The 18,629-nt window shown below is 40.0% G+C and overlaps 1 protein-coding gene across 1 annotated transcript in view; it reads right to left on the bottom strand.

The window, feature by feature from the left end:
• The window catches only part of TSHR (thyroid stimulating hormone receptor), a 155,858-nt gene that overhangs the window by 38,752 nt on the left and 98,477 nt on the right, over positions 1–18,629 (bottom strand). Inside the window, exons 5-7 of the mRNA XM_045807711.2 lie at positions 7,527–7,601; positions 4,980–5,054; positions 3,492–3,569 (exon numbers count right to left, since the gene is read on the bottom strand). Of these exons, the coding sequence (XP_045663667.2) occupies positions 3,492–3,569; positions 4,980–5,054; positions 7,527–7,601 (228 nt within the window). The remainder of the gene's footprint in view (positions 1–3,491; positions 3,570–4,979; positions 5,055–7,526; positions 7,602–18,629) is intronic.

The following is an 18,629-nucleotide window of genomic DNA, read 5'->3' as shown; positions in this document are numbered from 1 at the left end:
TCTGTCTCTGTCACTTCATTGCATGTGGATCCTGAGAATTTCTCAACCTCTCTTGTCCTCAGTTTTCTTATCTGTAAGAATATGATAATAATACCTAATCAAAAAGTTGCTGGATCAAATAGCTATATATTTATCAGTGTGGGGCACTTAAAGATGACCATGTTAAAAGGAATACCCCCAAAACTTGGATTTATCCTCTGTAGTTGTGGAGAATTGAGAGTAATCTTTGTTGTTATTTTTTTGTTTTAAATAATCACACAACGAAGAGCTTAATTCCAGCTACTAATGTGTCCTGGGTGAGGACTGCAGTGCACAGGGGTGCTAGGCACAGAGGCTGAAGAAAGCTCTGAGAGATAAATTAATTTTTTCTGAACTAGAGTTCTTTTATGTATGTGTAAGAATTATACATTTGGGATTTCTGTTTTCCCAAACTTTGTTAAGAGTCCTAGACAATGAAAATATAGTCTCTTCAATAAATGGTGCTGGGAAAATTGGACAGCTACATGCAAAAGAATGAAATTTGACCACTCTCTCACACCATACACAAAGATAAACTCCAAATGGATGAAAGACCTCGATGTGAGACAGGAATCCATCAAAATCCTAGAGGAGAACATAGGCAGCAACCTCTACGACATCGGCCAAAGCAACCTTTTTCATGACACATCTCCAAAGGCAAGAGAAACAAAAGATAAAATGAACTTGTGGGACTTCATCAAGATAAAAAGCTTCTGCACAGCCAAGGAAACTAAGAGGCAGCTCACGGAATGGGAGAATATATTTGCAAATAATGCTACAGATAAAAGACTGGTATCCAAGATCTACAAAGAATTTCTCAAACTCAATACGCGAGAAACAAATAAACAAATCATAAAATGGGCAGAAGATATGAACAGACACTTTTCCAATGATGACATACAAATGGCTAACAGACATATGAGAAAATGTTCAAAATCATTAGCCATCAGGGAAATTCAAATCAAAACCACACTAAGATACTACCTTACGCCAGTTAGAATGGCAAAAATTGACAAAGCAAGAAACAACAATTGCTGGAGAGGATGTGGAGAAAGGGGATCCCTCCTACATTGTTGGTGGGAATGCAAGTTGGTACAGCCACTCTGGAAAACAGTGTGGAGGTCCCTTAAAAAGTTAAAAATTGAGCTACCCTATGACCCAGCCATTGCACTACTGGGTATTTACCCCAAAGATACAGATGTAGTGAAGAGAAGGGCCATATGCACCCCAATGTTCATAGCAGCATTGTCCACAATAGCTAAATCGTGGAAGGAACCGAGATGCCCTTCAACAGATGACTGGATTAAGAAGTTGTGGTCCATATATACAATGGAATATTACTCAGCTATCAGAAGGAATGAATTCTCAACATTTGCTGCAACATGGACGGCACTGGAGGAGATAATACTAAGTGAAATAAGTCAAGCAGAGAAAGACAACTATCATATGATTTCTCTCATGTATGGAACATAAGAACTAGGAAGATCGGTAGGGGAAGAAAGGGATAAAGAAAGGGGGGGGTAATCAGAAGGGGGAATGAAGCATGAGAGACTATGGACTCTGAGAAACAAACTGAGGGCTTCAGAGGGGAGGGGGATGGGGGAATGGGATAGGCTGGTGATGGGTAGTAAGGATGGCACGTATTGCATGGTGCACTGGGTGTTATACGCAACTAATGAATCATCGAACTTTACATCAAAAACCAGGGATGTACTGTATGGTGACTAACATAATATAATAAAAAAACATTAAAAAAAAAGAGTCCTAGACAATGAAAATATTCTTTGTTGGAATTACATTTCAGAGATTAAATAAAACTCCTAATAGACACATAGGCCTTAGAAAGGGAAAATAATGAAGGAAGAAAAAAATAGTGAATAATAAAAAAAAAAAAGGATTGCAAACTTTGATTGAAACTCTATCCTGCCAGGAATATGCGTACAAATTCACTGTTGGACACATAACCTCTCATGCAGTTTCTAGAGCATGAGCTTCAAAGAAGCAAGGACTTTTTCAGGAATGTAAAAATAATCATCCAAAAAGATAATGGGCAACCCATGCTATTCCCAACTCTTGATTTCATTCAGATGTTTTTTAAATGCCTACTGTGCCCCATGCTCAGTGGGAAAAAGAGCTGCTTTCACTTGAGAGGGCTGCTGGGGGCATGGGGTCCTTAGAAAAAAAATGCCAAAAAGGGAAGGTAAAGAAATTGAGAAAGGAGTATACATACAATGAATGGTTAAGTGGCACAATGGAAACCTTTACAGAGGAGGCAAATGGCCTTGAGGTTTGGGACTAAGCAGGCTAAGACTCCAGGTTGTTGCTGCATCATCAAATGAAATGGTGGCCAAGAAGAGTCTCTCATCTTTTCAAAAGACCTCTTCCCCTGTTTCAAGGAGAAGAATGAACTGAAATGCTCCACTGTGGATAGAGACTCGGAGGTTGAGGCAGTTTCATAGGGCCTAGATCGATAGAGTTAGAATGGCAGGGAAGCAGCCCCTTACAAGGGTTGTGCGGATGCTTGGATCAATTTTACTGGGGAATAATCCCAATCAAGTTTGCATCTCATAAAGAACATCTGGACTGTAGTGTGAGCAGAGAAAGGAAGCTGGGTGACAATGCAGGCAAAAAAGCCAGGAGGCCTGAGCTTGGGCAGTGGTACTGAAGCTAGAGAGAAGGATCCTTTAGACAACTCTAGTTTGTGGCTAATTTGATGAGAGAGGGGAGTTCTCGACCAGTTTGGAGAATTAATTTATCTTTTATACCTCTACTAGGCTTCCTTATTAGAACATTTTATGAATTTCTCTGATAAACATCTCCTTTTGAACATCGGAAGAGCAGAACCTATTTGAACTCTGAAAAATAATGATGTTGAGCAACACTGTTTTCTATTCAGTATGGCTTTGTAGGAACTTCATAGTAGTTGTGATGACTGGAGTTGAGTGTGAGTGCAAAGAGCATGAGAAGCTGTTAGTTGTACCATTTTCTAATTCAGTGACCTTGGAAAAGTCACTGCTCTAAACCCAAGTTCTTCCTCTATACGATGGGGATAATAGAATACAGTATATTACAAGGTCTGCAGGTCAAATCTGGTCCACTACTTGTTTTTGTAAGTTAAATTTGATTGGAAAGATAGGCTCACTAGTTTATGTATCATGTATGGCTGCCTTTTCCCTACAATGGCAGAGGTAAGCAGTTGCCACAAAGGCCACGTGGTCTGTAAGACCTAATGGTCTTTTCTAGATCAAGTGTGCTGACCATTTCTATAAGGGAATACTTGTCTTGTTACTTAAACCACTTTGTCATTGATTACAGTACCACACCATAAGGCAATCCTCTTATTTAACTCTGTGAAACCTTTAGTAGATCATAGAGCACATCCTGCAGTATATTTCTTGGAGAGGCTGTGAAAATACGACAGTGGTCCAAATAACATTTCAGTTGTTGGCAGGAGTGGAAGTGGCAATACTCACAGTGTCAGGGTTTCATTGCACAGCCCCTGGAAAGCATTGGCAGGGATGGAAGTCATGTAAGGATTGTCTGTGATTTCACTGCAAGGGAGGGACAAAAACGCTTGGTGAAAAAAAAATACTTTCTTTCTGGCGCTGGGCTCTTGCTCGACCTATGAACTCAAATAAATAACCTGATGCAATTTAGTTTGATCTTGTTTATTTTTAAGTTTCATTGACCCTTCTTAACTGCTGGTGCCTCAGAGGTTTGGTGAGGTGGGGATGGATGTCGTAGGGGGACATGCACTCCAAATGTGCAGTAAGCAAGTGAGCTTTGGGTGTGGGCTGAAGTCCCTGACTAAATCCTCATTTGCAAGGGGAGCAGGTGGGCCTTAGAGACTTCTATAAATCTGTGACAAATACTTTGTCCATAGCAACTAGAGTTTTCTAAGTGTATGGAACCTCTAAAAAGGGCTGGTAGAATGAGATCAGTGGATTTCTTTTTATGAGTATTACTGAAGTGTCCTCTCCTTGCAAACCACTGCCAGGCAGATGCTCCTGGAGAACTTTCTGTGCCAGTCTAGTTGCTAGAAGACTGCCTACATTTTTGAACTGAGCTCTTTGGCAGCAAACAAGCGTGTCAATTTTTTTTTTCTAGCAAAATCCTGAGAGTTCAGATCCGATCACTCCACATTTTGCTGACTCTGTATTGCAGACTCACCCTGTAACGCTGCATAAGTCTGTTTACTTCTATACAACTAGGTAAGACACTTGACTGTGTTGCAGGTTTTGGAAAAGGGCACATGGCCACCAATCAGAAGCCACAGGAAGTAGTTTGACCACCACCAGTTCCTGCTCCTTCAGACTCTGCTCAGACAAAATCACTTAGGTTTTCTATTCCTCTGTTTCTTCACTTATAGAATGGAAAAAATTATAACTTCCTTTTATGCCTTATAAGGTGGTCAAGAGTAGCAAACATGATAACGCATGCGTTTGAAAAGCTATTAAAAATTATGTGGAAAATGAAGTACCATCATTATTATCAAATTTTCCTTCTACTTGATCACTCCCATCAGCAAACAAACATGCCATAATTTGTCCCAGCAAACAACAACAACAAACAATAAAAAGAAACCTTTTCTCCTAACCCATTATCCTCTAACTACTGAGATATTTGCTGCCCTTTGTTAATAGTAAAACTTCCCAAAAGAATTTGTAATGGTCACCTTCTCTCAGTCTTCCCTTCTGATTCTTTCTTGAGCCAACTCCAACCAGACTTCACCCTAAAGCGCCACTGGAACTACTCTTGTCAGAATCACCAAAGCCCCATATTACTAAACCCGATGGTCATTTCTCAGTCTCTGCCTAACTTCATCCGCCAGTGCATTTGTCACAGCTGATCACTGCTTCCCCGTGAGACAATTGCTTCACTTGGTTTCAACCAACCCTTATGGCTGCACCCTACTTGTCAGTGACAAAATACTGCCAAATATTGCATGTGTGCATACTTACAGTATAAAGAATACATCAGTGGAATAAACTTTGGTCAGGTCAGGGAATACTCCAAGTCCAGTGTTGAAAATCCCACTACAGTGCATGAAAAAGAAGAGAGAATAGAAGTAAGGGAAGAAAACCAACACATAGGAAGTAGATAATGTAGTAGCTGAAAGTATGGGTTCTGAAGTCAGACAGTCAAATCCTAACTCCTTCATTAAATATGTGAGTGACCATGGGCAAGTTCCGACCCTTGGATGAGATGTTGCTCCCTCAAGGTACGAGCATCTAATTCAGTCCACCAGTGCCAATACATTTTTTTTCTCTTTAGAAGAATATGAGGATTGTTTCAGCAAAGTAGGCTTCCTATAAATAGGTTTTCAGATTCCCTTCCATGTGTGCATGTGTGTGTGATATTTCCCTGTTTTAATTGGAGAGCATTACTGGGGGGGGCAGTGGAAAAAGGGGAGGATGGGCAGAAAGACAATATAATACCCAACTCCAAGCCAGGCTTCCTCTTTCAACCTTCACATTATATTATGTTCATTATTTTGCCAAGAGTTATTTTCCCATGGCAGTCACCTGGGAGTAGGATGGCAGCAGTGCCATTTAGAAAATATGTCTAGACAAGGGATAAAATCAATCAGAGACAACTGTCTTCACTTTCCAAAGTGTGTGTCATCAGGGTAAAATGTCAAGACTAAAAATGTACACAAAACAGCATGAATACAGCCACTCTCAGGCTCCTGGTTAATTTAACATTCATTGCAGCTGCTAGAATGTAGGTAGAGGAAATGCAGTGTTGTTGTTGTTGTTGTTGTTGTTGTTGTTGTTGTTGTTGTTTGAGACACATGGCATGGCATGGGGTAAGACGTAGGCACTACCAGTAAACCTTTAAAGAAAGTCTTCCAGCAGAGAAAACTCTGGTTTCATTGATATATCTTCTTAGGTAAATTCTGACCTGACTCCTTTTAGAGGGGAAGGCATGAGATTTGAAGAGAAAAACAGGAGCCAGAGGTCTCACAAAGAGCAAATGGGATATTCCAGATAGCAAAGGAGAGAGTGGAGATTCCATAAAGAATATTAGAAGAACAGGAAACAGTGAACAAACTAGTCAGTTGCAAGAGAGGTTCATGTGGAAGTGTGTGTGGTGGGGGGAGGCCCTGGAGTTAAGTGGGGACCATGTAGTGGGGCTGGAAATGCCAGATTAGGGACCAGGACCTCTTTTTTCTTCAAAACCCCAAACAAGTTCATCTCCTTTTTGATGTGTCCTCTAATTAACTGTCCCCCAAATAATGTATGTACCTCTATCACTTACCATTATTCTCCAGTAGGAAAGGAACTTTTAAATTTTATGTACAATATCTTCCCAACTACATTGTAAGCTTCTTGAAGTTAAGGACAATGTTATCTTACGGGTTCCCCACAGAGCCCTGCACATACTAAGGGATCATCGTATCAAAGAATTATTGATTGACTGAAACTCAGGGTCCACACAGGAGTGATTGGCTTGTCCCATAAGTTTTTATTATTTCCCAGATACCCCTCCAGCCACATCTCCCATCACTGTGCTCGTCTATTCTCCCTGCATCTCCCACTCCCACCTCTTCAGTCCTGAACTATTTTTAGGGCCCCAGATGAGCCATGTAGTTCCACACCTTTGTGTCTTTATCATGCTAGTCCCTCCACCTGTGTTTTTCTCCTACCCCTCCCCCTTCTTTTCCTGGGTAACTTCTATGGATGTACGCTATTATTTAAAAGCCCTAGATGGACACAAACTAATATGTTAATAATGATTATTTCTGGGTATTAGGATTAAGGTTGATTTTAATTGTTTCCTCTTGTAAAGTTTTTGTATTCTAATCTTTCACAATGCCTGTGAGCAGGAAAGAAGGGAAGAAGGGACAGGTTCTTCCCGTTGGTGCCTAGAAGACCCAAGGCCATACATACACACCCACTGAACATGTTTTTATTGAGCACCTACTCTGTGCCAGGCTGTAAAGATGCACTAGAGCATAAGGTGCTGGGCTTCCTGCCCTCAGGGAGTTTATAGCTAGCTCATAAGTTGTCGCCAAAGCAGAGCAATAGTGTTGTCTCTTCCATTTTTGTCCCCCCAGCCTCCAAGAGTTTGGGTTCTGCCCTTTGTGGCTTTTTTTTTTCTTTCTGTGTAACAGTCACTTTAATATTGTTTTGATACCCGTTTTCTAATAAAATTAACCAATGGACTCTCAGAGTTTTTTGTTTTTCTTTATTCTGTTACAGTCCATTTAAAGACTATGTATACATCATGGTATTTTCTCCCTCATGTCTCTTGGATCAAATCTTTGGTTCCAGCATTATGTGCTGACTTTTAAATAGGTTTTTCAAATGTGGATCATTTCACCTGATACCTTGTCTGATGGGAAAGGGTGGGGAGTAAGTCACAGGATGTGATTTGTCTCAGGCCATATACCACTAAAATGACCCTGGCCCACATCATCCTAGGGAGACTCCTGGCAGATAACAGCATTATAATTCTCTCAAAAAAAAAAAAAAAGGTAGGATGGGATAGGAGTTAATACTTACAGGAACTTCAAGAGTGGGAGCTCTTTTAGGGCATCAGGGTCTATGGAAGTTAAGCTTCTGGTGTTCCGAATCTCTCTGTAAGAGTTACAGGAAACACATTCGCTATAACACATCCATTTCTGTTCTTACCGAAGTTAAAATAATATGAAACAGGTTTGACAAACGTTCATAAGAGTACACGTATATGCGGTGCCCCAGGGACTGCTTCTGCCGGGAATCCGTCCCCTCAGCAGCAAGCTCCTCCTGGCTCGTCCCAGGGACACATTGGCTATTCTGTCCTCCCCCTGAACTGACTTAGTTCCAGTCCGTTTGAATGTATGGGTGACCTTTCTCTTAATTGTAGTCTCACAGCCTTTCCCATCTCCCCCAACTTTTTATATTTAAATAGAAAAGAAAAGCTCCTCCAATGGTTTGTTGAGAACTAATATCTTTATTATTAACAATAGCACGTATCCTGGCCTTGGAGCGGGAAGCTGAGCAGACTAAATGATGGATGACAGCAAGGCAGTAAGGGCGGTGAGCTTCCTCTGTCCCACTGCTATTTCAGAGGGAGTGGATGTAGTGAGTCTTAACAGTTCACTCGAGCTGATTTTTCTATACCAGTAACTGAAGACTTCGGCACCTATGCTGTGATATTACACATGTCTGCAACTTCCATACTTAGGGTTATTTACATGCCACTCAAAGTGCACAGTTAGCATTAGTGAGGCTCATGACTGTTAGAAAGAGGTTCTCGTCAGTATAACTGAATGTATTCAACACATGTAGATTGGTTGAAAGAGTTGAAAGGTACTCTCTACGCTTATATGAAGGGGACAGAAGAACCCCATAAGACCCGTATCCTTTCCCCGTAGGGATGGCACCTAAGCCTAAAGGAACCTGCATCAACTCGCTGATAGTAACAAACTAGAAGACTTAGAATCCAGCCCTGGATTTTTAAAAATGGTTTTACTGAAGAAGAATTTGCATAAACTTCATGTACAGCTGGTGTACATAGTAGTTTGCTCCTTTTTACTGCTGAATGGTCAGATGGCACTGAGATCAAATGTTCTCTCTGCCACTTCCTTCCGGCTACATATCCTTGCGCAAGTGTCTTGACCTCTCTGAGCCATAGTTCCCTCATCTATAAAATAGGGATAATAATAGCACATCTTTCACAGGACTCTTGTGAAAATAAAATAATATCTATAAAGGGTTTGACATGTAGCCTAGCACACAGTGAAGGCTCTATGAACAACAGTTTTATTATTGTTATTCTCCTGAGTGGAATGAAAGCTAGAACAGACATCAGAGACTTGAGGGTGGAAGTGCTGCCATGTTCATACAAAATAAAAAACCCCAAAACACTAGGTGTGGTATTTGACTGAAGATGTGGAGTATGAACCAGATATTGGGAAGGAGAGGCTAGAAGCAGAAACTACTGGGGCATCTGGGTGGCTTACTCGGTTAAGCATCAGACTCTTGATTTTGGTTCAGGTCATGATCTCAGGTTGTGAGATCAAGGCCTGTGTTGGGCTCAGCCCTGGGCCTGGAGCCTGCTTAAGGGTCTCTCTCTCTTCCTCTCCCTCTGCCCCTGCAGCACCCTCCCCCCCACCCCTCTGCTCGTGCACTTGCTCTCTCAAAAAAAAAAAAAAAAAAAAAAATAATAATAATAATAATAATAATAAAACTCTCTTGCCCCCACCTCAACTTACTGTCTTATTAATATAAACTTACTAGTCCATTGTCTTCATTAGCATTTTTGCCCAGACAGATAACTTTATTGTTCTTTATTGGAACTTTTTGAAAGACACATCTATGCTTCAACAGAAACCATCAACAGTTTATATCCCAAGACCCTTAGAATCCCTCACCTCAAAATCAAGATCCTGCATGGAAGGAACCACTTTAGAGTAGATTTAAAATTTTGTCCTGGTTTGAAACCAAAAGCCCTGTATTTCTGGAGCTCTGTCTGTCCTGGGTAAACCGGGATGGTTGGCTACCTTATTGCACAATAGCTGCTCCCGCCTTGCCCTTCTAAGATACTTTTAGACGCTGCCGAGTTGAAGTGCCCTCTCTCTGCATGATGAGCCATAAACTCCTCGCCAGAGCTTTCCGTGGGGGGAGAAGGGTTTGAACTGCTGTCAATCAAATATAAACCAGTTAGGAGAGTTTGGCAACGGAGTGTGGTTTGGCAAACTGCTCCAGGACAGACTAATGTTGAAGAAGCCGGACTTGAGAGAATGTCACAATGAAAGGCAGGCAGCCGAAGCAGCTTTAGAGAGAGCGCACGAGAGAAATGGGAAACTGCTGTGGGCTCCAGCTGACCGAAGTAGGCTGCAGCCAACATGGCTGAAAGAGGCGGGAGAGGCTGCCAGGAGAGGGGAGACCCAGAAGAGGTGGAGTTCTTAGGGGAAATCGAAGATAGGCAAGAGTTACCACAAGAAAACATCGAGGAAAAGAAGCCGCTTTCTGAGGTAAGAAGATAGTCAGCTGCTCATGCTCACAAGTGACTTAAAAAAAAATCTCTGCTGAGAGAAAGATAAATACCTCATGACCTCACTTATATGTGGAATCTAAAAAAGCCAAGCTCAGAGAAATAGAAAGGAGAGTGGTGGTTACTAGAGGCTGGGGAGGGACAGCGTCAAAGCGTACATCCATTTATAAGACTAACAAATTCTGGGGATCTAAGGCACAGCATGGCGATTATAGCTAATAATATAATAAGAATACTGCGTTACATCCTTGAAAGTTGCTAAGAGAGATCTTAAGTGTGCTCACCATAAAAAAGAAATGTAATTATGTGACAGGATGGAAGTGTTAGATAATGTTTTGGTGGTAATCTTTTTGCAGTAATGTAAGCGTATCAAATCAACACATCGTTCACCTTAACCTTACCTTACATGTCAATTATATCTTAAAGCTAGAAAAATAAAATCTCTCCTGAAGTGGAGAAGGGGAAGGGGCATGAACTGCCCACTTAGCTATATGGAAATGGTGTCAGAAGTGAATGCAGCTGGTATAACCTTTTCAAAGATAGAAAGCAGAGAGGAGCAGTAGGTGAGCACTCCCAAACCTCTGATAAGAGGACAAGCGTGACAGGGGAGTCCAAATTTGAATACGTTCCAAGCCTGCACGGGGGGTGAACTTGAATCGCTCAATTTTGAGTTAAGCAATCACAGCCTGAGAGCGCAGGAGGCTAGCTTTGTTGCCAGGAAGCTGGGGACACCGAGAGAAAGGAAACATGTATATATTTCCAGCACGGCAGGTTGGCATAGAGCTGTCCCCCAGAGGGGTCTGAACAAGAGCTGAGGATGGCAGGGTCCCTGGATCAGCAGCCGGGGTCGCTGATTGAGGGCATGGGAGAGCACCGACCTGCCCTCCTTCCCCTCCACCCCGTACTGTCCCATGAGCAAGAAATAACCTTCAGTTCCCTTCGGGCTGTTATAGAGTTTTATTTTTGTCTATTTCTTATAGTTACTAGCCTACCCAAACTAATACAATAAGCATCAATACAATTCTTAAAATACAGAACATGGTGTTCATCGTGGTTGTCTCTGGTAGGTAGGTTTGGTGGCTAGGAATGTGTACGTTTCACTTTTTATTTTATCTTTTTTTTTTTTTTTTAAGATTTACTTATTTACTTTAGAGAGGGAGTGTATGCATCCGTGAGTGAGGGGAGGGGCAGAAGGAGAGGGAGAGAACAGACTCCTCCCTGAGCTGAGCAAGGAGCCCAACGGACACCTGCCGACCCTGCTGGGGCTCAAACCCAGGACCCTGAGATCACTACCCAAGCCGAAACCAAGAGTCAGGCATTCAACCAACTGAGCCACCCAGGCGCCCCTATTTTATCTTGTTTAAAAATTTTAAAAACTTTACATCAAAAACTAGGGATGTACTGTATGGTGATTAATATAATATAATAAAAATATTATTATAAAAATTTTTAAAAAACGAAATAAAAGGCATACAAAAAATTCCCCCAATTAAAAAAAACCACAAAGGAATATATATTCTATATAAAAATTTTTTAAAATATATAAAGTGCCAGATAGTCTGCTTCAATGTTCAAATATGCTCTTCTATGGAGTGGGGCAATTTAGCTGTGTCAAGAAAATATTTGAGGATCTTGGAGTTTATTGATTAGAAAAGCTCAGCCATGGGGCGCCTGGGTGGCACAGCGGTTAAGCGTCTGCCTTCGGCTCAGGGCGTGATCCCGGCGATCTGGGATCGAGCCCCACATCAGGCTCTTCTGCTATGAGCCTGCTTCTTCCTCTCCCACTCCCCCTGCTTGTGTTCCCTCTCTCGCTGGCTGTCTCTATCTCTGTCGAATAAATAAATAAAATCTTTAAAAAAAAAAAAAAAAAAAAAAAGAAAAGCTCAGCCTTGGAGAGTAAAGGTAACCAGGGACTGAGTACACTATCACTTAGGATGGTTCTACCCATGAGGGGGTGAAGCAGGTAATAATCCTCTTCATTTTGCAGGCAAAACAATGAAGACACATTTAGCAAGAGTAAGTGACTGATCTCCTGTTACACAGAGGCAACCCCGGGCCTTAACCTAGGACTTCTAACTCCACATACTGTTTTATTTATCATTATTTTTTAATGGTGTTTAAAGGAGATCATCCACCAAAACTAAAAAGAAATTTAAATACATCCTATTGCTTAATTTCCCTTCATTGGATTTCAAATAAAATGGACATTTCAATGACAAGTGTTAACAGTGACGCCAAGTGTGCTGTGTTTTCACAAACCAGCAGATCAATAATTTAGCATACATTAGGCTCATTTAATCCTAGGGCAAGATTCTGGGCTTTTTCTTCTTCTGGGAAACATTTATTTATTCCTTTTTTTTTTTTAAGATTTATTTATTTATTTTAGAGAGAGAGCAAGGGAGTGTCTGTGGGAAGGCCAGAGGGAGAAGAGAATTTTTTTTTTTTTTAGATTTTATTTATTTATTTGACAGAGAAAGCACAGGCAGGGGGAGCAGGAGAGGGAGAAGCAGGCTCCCCGCTGATAGTGAGCCCAATGTGGGGCTCAATCGCAGGACCCTGGGATCACGCCCTGAGCCAAAGGCAGACGCTTAACCGACTAAGCCACCCAGGCACTGCAGGGAGAAGAGAATCCTAAGCAGACTTCACACTGAGCCCAGAGCCCAATGGGGGTGGGGGTGGGGGGGCTTGATCTCATGACCCTGAGATCACAACCTGAGCTGAAACCAAGAGTCCAATGCTTAACCTACTGTGCCACCCAGGTGCCCCCATTTGTTCATTCTTTATAAGAGAAAAGAACAGAGGAATTGGCTTGTTCAAAACAGGGGGCATTGTGGCAGGCACTTAGCACCCCAGCCTGCACCCCACACAGTGTGGGAAATCAGCAAAGTGACAGAAGAGAGTCCCCAGGTTGGGGAGAGAAAGGCAAAGTGAAGAGATATGAAGGCTTAAATCCTTCTACTATCAAGAACTTTCCCACTTCTTTTTTCCTTCCATTGTCCGGTGCCCCCTTTTCTCTCTTAACTATTCGACTGGCATTAGATCATGGCATTTGACTATGATCCTTAGTCTTAGAGATATTTGCCCACACCGTCAACACCCCCAGTTCATGAGTAGAAAGCATGCCAAGCTGGGAAACAAACTGAGGGCAAGAATGAAACTGACATCGCTTTTCACCTGCAAAGTAAGATGGCACCAAAGGAGATGAGAAAGTTGCAGGCTTGCACGGGCAGGGACCCTGAATTGGAATAAGATACAGGAAGAGAAGAGAAGCTGCCCCAGCTAGCATAGTTGGAATTTTAAGAAATACAAATGCAGTAATGTGTAAGACTACATTGTGTAAAACAAGGAACCGAATATAAGAGCCAAAAACCTAGGTCTTGGCCATCCCCCAGCTTCTTTTCAACTTACTTCAATTTGATTTTCAATTTTTTTCTAGTCTGCTTTTAAATACCAGTAGTTCAAAAAAAAAAAAAAAAGGCCACTCTGTCTTTGACTAGGTCTGCTTGCTCTAGTGGGGAGAGATTGGTTAAAACTAAAGGAATAATTATTGGACATTTATTATGTGCAACTTTACCGTGTGCTCTGGGAGGTAGAGAGAAGTAGTAACTGATTACTTAACTACTTTAAAAAGAAGGTGTGTATGTATTGGCAAAGCCATAATTTTGTTACCTTAAATACCTTAAAGCCTGCACAATCCTGAGGTGAAAAATGGGGCTAAGAATTAGGTAAATTAATTTTAAAGTAACATTTTCTGATAGGTTTTTTTAAATCACATAATAAGTCACCCGTGTAGTATTTTTACATCAAGTATTAATTTTAAGATTGCTGTATATTGAAGGAACCCTTAATTTTTAAAAAGTTTATTTCATCTGACTACAAAAATAATACATATACATTGTAAGAAGTTTTAAACACATTCACATCAGTAAAGATATGAAACCTCTCATTATTCCATGATATAAAGAAAATCAGTGTTTTTTTTCTGTCTTTAAGTATGTTTTATGCTTTTAAAACGGCATTATATCAAAAGTATTTCCCTGGGGTAAATAGTCTGTGACAACAGATTTCTCATGGTTGCTCATTATTTCATATTAAACCCTTCTAGCTGAGCATTTGAGTAGTTTCCAAATTTTTGCTATTATTTAACTATGAGACAAATGGCTTTTATGTAAACTCTCACTCCTCTGTTTATTAGGGAAAATTTATTGAAGTGGAATTACTAGGTCAAAAAGTATAAAGTCTGTCGAAGCTCTTGGTATATACTAGATCCTTAGCTTCTAATGTCCTGATTTTTAGACTAGCAATAACTTTTCAGCAATAGTCTATAAATTCACAGAAAAAGTTATTCCCAAGTTATCAAGACTTTTCAATGAGAGAAATCTTAATTATTCTACTTTGGTAATTACCAAAGAAGTATTTCACCACTAATGTTCCATAATTAAGGGAAAAATAATCTGTAACCAAAAGGTGATATTCATGATGTTGAAGCATCTTTTAATTTGTTGAGGAATTAAAAAATAATAGATGTTAATTCAAAGAGAGTTTATGTCTTCAGATTTTTAAAGCAGAATGAAGAAAATGTAAGTTTAACAGTAGGTTTTCCACTAGAAATAGGACATTATAAAAATGATTTTCCAAATTGCCTGAAAGATGCATACAGCTAATTGCATAATTATCTAATTATCAGGACTAAAACTGGTACTCTTGTAACCCCCAATAAATCCACTTGACTCAATTTAGTGAAGCAGTGAATATTAAACCTTATCACACTATCTTCCATAAGTTGCACTTTTTATCTACCTAATTATAGAATTTTTATTTACTTGTGATTTTCAAAAAATCCACATAAAAGTAAAAATATCCTTCGAGGGTAGCGTTTTCTTTATTTCTGTTTTTAACTGAAGAGATACTATGGTTTTGCGTTAGTTTTGGAGGCATTCTTGGTTTCAAATTCTGACTCTGAAAATGCTTAGCTGAGTAAATTTGGGCAAAAGCCCTGTGGGGTACATATTACCATCTTCATTTTATATAGTGGAAACTGACGCTTAGTGAGATTAAGTGGGATTAAGTGGGATTAAGTGGGATAAGTGAAGCCCTTTTAGCAGAGTGCTTGCCCATAAAAGGTATTCAGTAATTGGTAGCTGCTATTAGTAGGAATAATAATGGCAACAATCCATGTGCTATTGGCTTCTTTATAGAAAACATGAAAGAGAAGATGGAAGTGGCCAGTGTTTCACCATTTTACAGGTGTAAGTCTTTATCAAATGTATATTTGGGGGGCACCTGGATGGCACAGTTGGTTGAGCATCTGACTCTTGGTTTCAGCTCAGGTTGTGATCTCAGGGTTGTGAGACTGAGTGCTGCACTGTGCTGCATTCTCAGCAGAGAGTTTGCTTGAGATTCTCCCCCTTTTCTCTCTCTCGAGTGAATAAATGAATCCTTGAAAAAAAAAGTATATTTGGGGGGGCCAGACTGTATCCCAGCTGAAGTTTAAAACCCAGGAGAACTGATTTGTTTCCACTTAGGACTCTCAATAACTTATAAAGAAACCGCTATTATAATTTTCTCTTATAAATCCTCAATGTCTTTTAACCATTGTTAACTGATATGTAACTGCTACGTCTTCTGAATATCTCTTGTTGTATAACAAATTACCCCAAACTAAGTGGCTAAAATAACAATCATCTTGTTATAGAGCTCATCATGTTGTGGATTAGGATTTCAGGCAGTGGTAAACTGGGTTTTTCTTCTGCTTCATGTGGCCTCCACTGGGATCACTGGTTGTTTTTTAGCTGGTGTCTGGATCAATATAGAGGGTCTAAGATAGCTGTGCTTCTATGCCTGGCCCTTTGAAGGTGATTGTTAGAAAGCTAGGCTTAGGAGTGCCTGGGTGGCACAGCTGGTTAAGCGACCAACTCTTGGTTTCGGCTCAGGTCTGATCTCAGGGTCATGAGATTGAGCCCTGCATCAGGCTCTACACTCAGTGCAGAGTCTCCTTAAGTTTCTCTCTCCCTCTCCCTTTGCCCCTACCTCCTTCTCTCTCTATCTCTCTAATAAATAAATAAATCTTTTAAAAAAAACCAAGCAGCTAAGCTCAGCTAGGCCCTTCTCCACATCTCCATGTAATAATTCAGGGGCTCCCCATATGGTCTTCCCTTCAGCAGAGTTCTTACATAGTGGCTTAAGGCTCCAAGTATCTAAAGTGAAATGTGCCAGTTATCTTAGAAACAGGGCCTGAAAATGCATGATGTCACTTCCACCCTAATCCACTGAAGTATTGAACAAATATTTCAAAATTTGAACAAAACCAGAAATCCATAGACTCAGGAAGTCCAGAAAACCCCCAGTAGGTTAAATACAAAGAAAATGTCACCTAGGTATATTATTTTGAAAACCAAAGTCATAAAGTCCTTTTTTTTAATTAAGATTTTTATTTATTTGACAGAGAGAGAGAGCACAAGCAGGGGAAGCGACAGAGGGAGAGGGAGAAGCAGACTCCCCACTGAGCAGGGAGACTAACATGGGGCTCGATCCCAGGACCCTGAGATCATGACCTGAGCCAAAGGCAGATGCTTAACCACTGAGCCATCCATGTGCCCCCAAAGTCATAAAATCTTGTTTTGTTTTGTTTTTTTTCCAAAGTCATAAAATCTTAAAAGCAGCCAGAGAAAAGAGGACATGTTCTCTACAGGAGAACAATGGTAAGAATAGGAATGACTACTCATTGGAAGCAATGGAGGCCAGAAGACATTGAAAGATATCTTCAAAGGGCTGAAACAAAATGCCTTGCCAGAATTCTATACCCAGCTAAAATACTTTTCAAATATTAAGGTAAAATAAAATTATCTTCAGATAAAGAAAGCTGAGAAAATTTGTTGCCAGCAGGACCACACTAATATGCTTAAAGAAGTCCCTTAAGTTAAACGAAATGGATCGTTGGATCTATGGAAGGAATGAACACTGGAAACTTTAAATATGCAAGTATATATAAGAGACTAGTTTTTCTTTAATCAAATTCTTTAGAAGTCAATTAACTCTTTAAAAAATAGCAATGTACTGTGAGATTTATAACCTATATAGAAAAAAATATATATAACAAAAATACCACAAAAGATGGGAGGAGGTAAATGCGATAATAATTTCAAAAGTTTCTTACCAGGCATGAGTATTGGCATAATAAGCCTTCTTGGTAGACTATGATAAATGAAGGATGCATTTTGTAACCCCTTGAATAACCACAAAAAAATATTACAAAGAGCTAAAAAGTTAAAAGAAAAGGTTGAATAGAATACTAAAAAAAGCAAAAACAACCTGATTAATCCAAAAGAGGACAAAGGAGTTGAATAAGGGAACAAAGAAGACAGAAAACAAATTGGAAAATGGCAGATTTCAATTGAACTGTATCAATAATAGCAGTAAATGCAATGGAGTTAAATACTGCAAAAGACAGAAATCATCAGACTGGATTTAAAGCAAGGTCCAATTAAATAAAATATACTTTACATATAAAGTCACAGAGTTATGGAACCCAGTTGTTTGTTTGTTTGTTTGTTTGTTTGTTTGTTTTTACAGCAAAATTATAGTAGCTACGTCAGAGAATTGGTGCAGATTGAGTAACTATGTGCTGAACATTTAGCATAGTGTTGGGACATAGTATGTTCTCAATTAGGGATAGCTAAACAGATACCAAATGTTCTATCAATCAGATTTTTCATTAATTCAGACAGGTCTTCTCTTTCAATTCATTATTTTATTTATTTTATTTTTTATTAATAATTTTTTTATTATATTATGTTAGTCACCATACAGTACATCCCTAGTTTTTGATGTAAAGTTCCATGATTCATTACTTGCGTATAACAGCCAGTGCACCATGCAATACGTGCCCTCCTTAATACCCATCAACAGCCTATCCCATTCCCCTAGTTCATTATTTTAAAAGAGCAATTTCAGAATATATTTGATTGTTCCCTTTTGGGGCTTTGGTTTGATGGTTTCTTCTAGTTAGGTGTGGGTGATTGGCACATAAAACATACTGCCTTGTGGAAACTATTATCATCATACATTTGTATTGTTATCACACATTTTAGTAAGTTCTATAGAGCAAAAATAAAGGATTCAATGATAGATTCAGGTGGGGAAATCTAATGTAGATGGGGGTGGGCTCAAGGGTATGTATAAGTAATATTCAGGAAGAAAAGATAAATAATCAGTATAGTTAATAGGCAAAGAGAGAGACAAAAGAACTTTGCAGACACAGGCAAAAGCATCTGAAGGCCCTCAGGTGGGGAAGATCTTGGACCGTCCAAGGAATTAAAGAACACAGGTGTGCAGGAATGGAGCAAGATGAGGAGGCAGAGGTGGGTGGGGGCCAGCCATGGTCCTGGCCTGGAAGTTTCCGTTGAAAACCCTGGATTTATCCTAAGAGCAAAATCACTCCGGCTATGGTGCAGAAATGAATTAGAGGAAGCCCAAACTGGAAAGATGAGTTAATCTATGAAATTACTATACTCCAAGAAAGAAATTATGATGGTTTGTGCAAGGGTCATGGCAATGGAGAGGTAGGGGGTACATTTTTTATATATTAGTGTAGTAGAAGCAACAGGACTTGGTGAAGGATTAGAAGG

This window comes from Ursus americanus, chromosome 26, assembly GCF_024610735.1.
Source record: "Ursus americanus isolate L20-20 chromosome 26, mUrsAme1.1.p, whole genome shotgun sequence".
Classification (NCBI taxonomy): Eukaryota; Metazoa; Chordata; class Mammalia; order Carnivora; family Ursidae; genus Ursus; species Ursus americanus.
Note: the sequence above shows the minus strand (reverse complement) of the source record. Positions and strands in the feature narration are given on the sequence as shown.